General features: G+C 37.9%; 1 protein-coding gene across 1 annotated transcript; it reads right to left on the bottom strand.

Annotated features, from left to right (window-relative positions):
• Positions 1-1,133: 1,133 nt before the first annotated feature.
• Positions 1,134-1,885, bottom strand: LOC107578627 (zinc transporter ZIP4-like). Its single transcript, XM_016264570.1, has 2 exons — positions 1,628-1,885; positions 1,134-1,452 (listed from the first exon to the last, which is right to left on the bottom strand). Exons 1-2 carry the CDS (start codon positions 1,883-1,885, stop codon positions 1,324-1,326), a joined length of 387 nt encoding a protein of 128 aa, XP_016120056.1. The 3' UTR covers positions 1,134-1,323.
• Between the last annotated feature and the right edge of the window lie 84 nt (positions 1,886-1,969).

Below are 1,969 nucleotides of genomic sequence, written 5' to 3'. Positions count from 1 at the left end.
CAAGTCAGAAATAGTCCAATTAATTTTCCCTCTTTATTTCCTGTTGACATGCCTCAGACTAGATGGCCTAAAGCACTTTCACTGGTGCAATGGAATGAGGAAAATGCTGTTGTTTGCTCTCACTATCAGCTTAAACGAATATTTACAGTCGTCGTTCATTCACTACCTGTTGTTTATGAAATTGTTGAAATGGGTGACCTCTTCAGCGATTGACACGAGGTTTATGACGTACGATAAGATTTACATGGTTTGGATGAGGGTGAACTTTGTTCATTCTTACAGAACAGGCTAAAAAAAACAGCTGACATGCAAATATAGCTTAAAAATGGCAATGAATATTGAATAAAGAGGGTTTAATCTGTCTATCTGTCTCTGTCTGTTCATCCATTCGTCTGTCTATCATCCATCCGTTTATCTATTGATCCATCATGTCTATTTTTAAATACATATGATAACAGTAGTTTCCTGTGGTTTGCAGATGACACTCTGTATTTAAGTACACCTGCTGAGTAAAGGTTATTTTAGCCTGTAATTGTCCTGTGGTTCTGCTGAGCGACTTGAGGTTTTGAGGTGGTTCAGTTCAGTAATGCCAGATAAACCTTGTGAACCCGGTGTTTAGAGTTTGACCTGAGGACAACATTACGAATAGCTCATATCACCACACACACAGCATAATGCTGACTAGAATCCTCACAGCTTGCATAAAGTTTATGAAATCACAGAGATTGTCTTCATGCACTATGAACGCTCTATATGAGATATCTAGAAGAGAATGACCTCTGGAAGACAAATACGACATTTAGTATTTACAGATTTTATTTCTACAAAACACATCAGAAGTTCTTAAAGGGATAGTTCATCCAAAAATGAAAATTCTTAGGAAAGAGCAGAATTGAATCACGAACTCCTATCAACATATTATACATTAATATGTTTTAAGCCGATACCTTAAAAAATATATTATTTAAAAAACACAGTACAGAAATATCCTATATGCACTTACTATTAAAAATATAACATTTAAATTCAAAGACATCAGTAGCCTTACATCTCATCTAGAGTGAACTGAATTATTGATTCATGCTGATGAATGAGAAAGAATGTGCAATTTGTAGAAAACGTGCAAAAGATTTCTTTGCCTTAAGGTGCACAAAGTTGATTTTAAACGGCAGGCTTTTCCATTTAAGTGTAATTTAAAAACACTAAAAATATTCCACATGAAAACACATAGGGCTGCTCTGATTGCACATATATCTTATGTTCCAGCAGTTACACAGACAGATATATAGGAACAAGGCACAAATAAAAACAAATGCTCCCTATTCACAGCCCTATTTGGTCTTCATAAAAGGACAAGAGCAGCAAAATGCCCCAACCGCTCAAAAGTCCCAGATTCTGCAGGAAAAATATCAGCCAAGGTCTTTTAGTGTCCACATGAACCAGGGAAGGAAGCTAGATGACACAAACAGAGTTAAATGTAACTACAGTGTAAGTTTAGAGTCACAGCAAACACTGCTGCTGTTTTTGACTGATGAACACGCTGAGAAGTTTGAAAGAGAAAACTGTTCACAGCTTGATAATGCGGTTATGTGAGAAAGCATTTTCGACTGAATAGATCGTAACGTACCATGTCTGCAAGACCCACGTACAGAAAGAGGCCGGCGGTGACAGCCGAAATCCACTCCTTAGCAAGCGTTTCCGTGGAGACGGACAGTGCGATGTACAGACCGACGAAGGAGGTGAGAGAGCTGCCCACGTTCAGCAGCAGAGCCCGCTTGACCGACAAACCACAGTGCAACAGGATCGCAAAATCACCTGAGACCAGAGAAAATAAATTCAGATGAAGCACATAGGAAAGAAGAATCACTATTGAGATCTCTTTCATGTTATTAAAGAAATGGAGACTTTTGCTGAGGTTTTCAGCTGAACTCTTAAGACACTTTGAACAAAGAAAACCAAGCTTTTTTTT

Source organism: Sinocyclocheilus grahami, unplaced genomic scaffold (assembly GCF_001515645.1).
Source record: "Sinocyclocheilus grahami isolate Dianchi unplaced genomic scaffold, SAMN03320097.WGS_v1.1 scaffold11204.1, whole genome shotgun sequence".
Taxonomy (NCBI): Eukaryota; Metazoa; Chordata; class Actinopteri; order Cypriniformes; family Cyprinidae; genus Sinocyclocheilus; species Sinocyclocheilus grahami.
The sequence above is the reverse complement of the archived record's forward strand: the minus strand, read 5'-3'. Positions and strand labels throughout refer to the sequence as shown.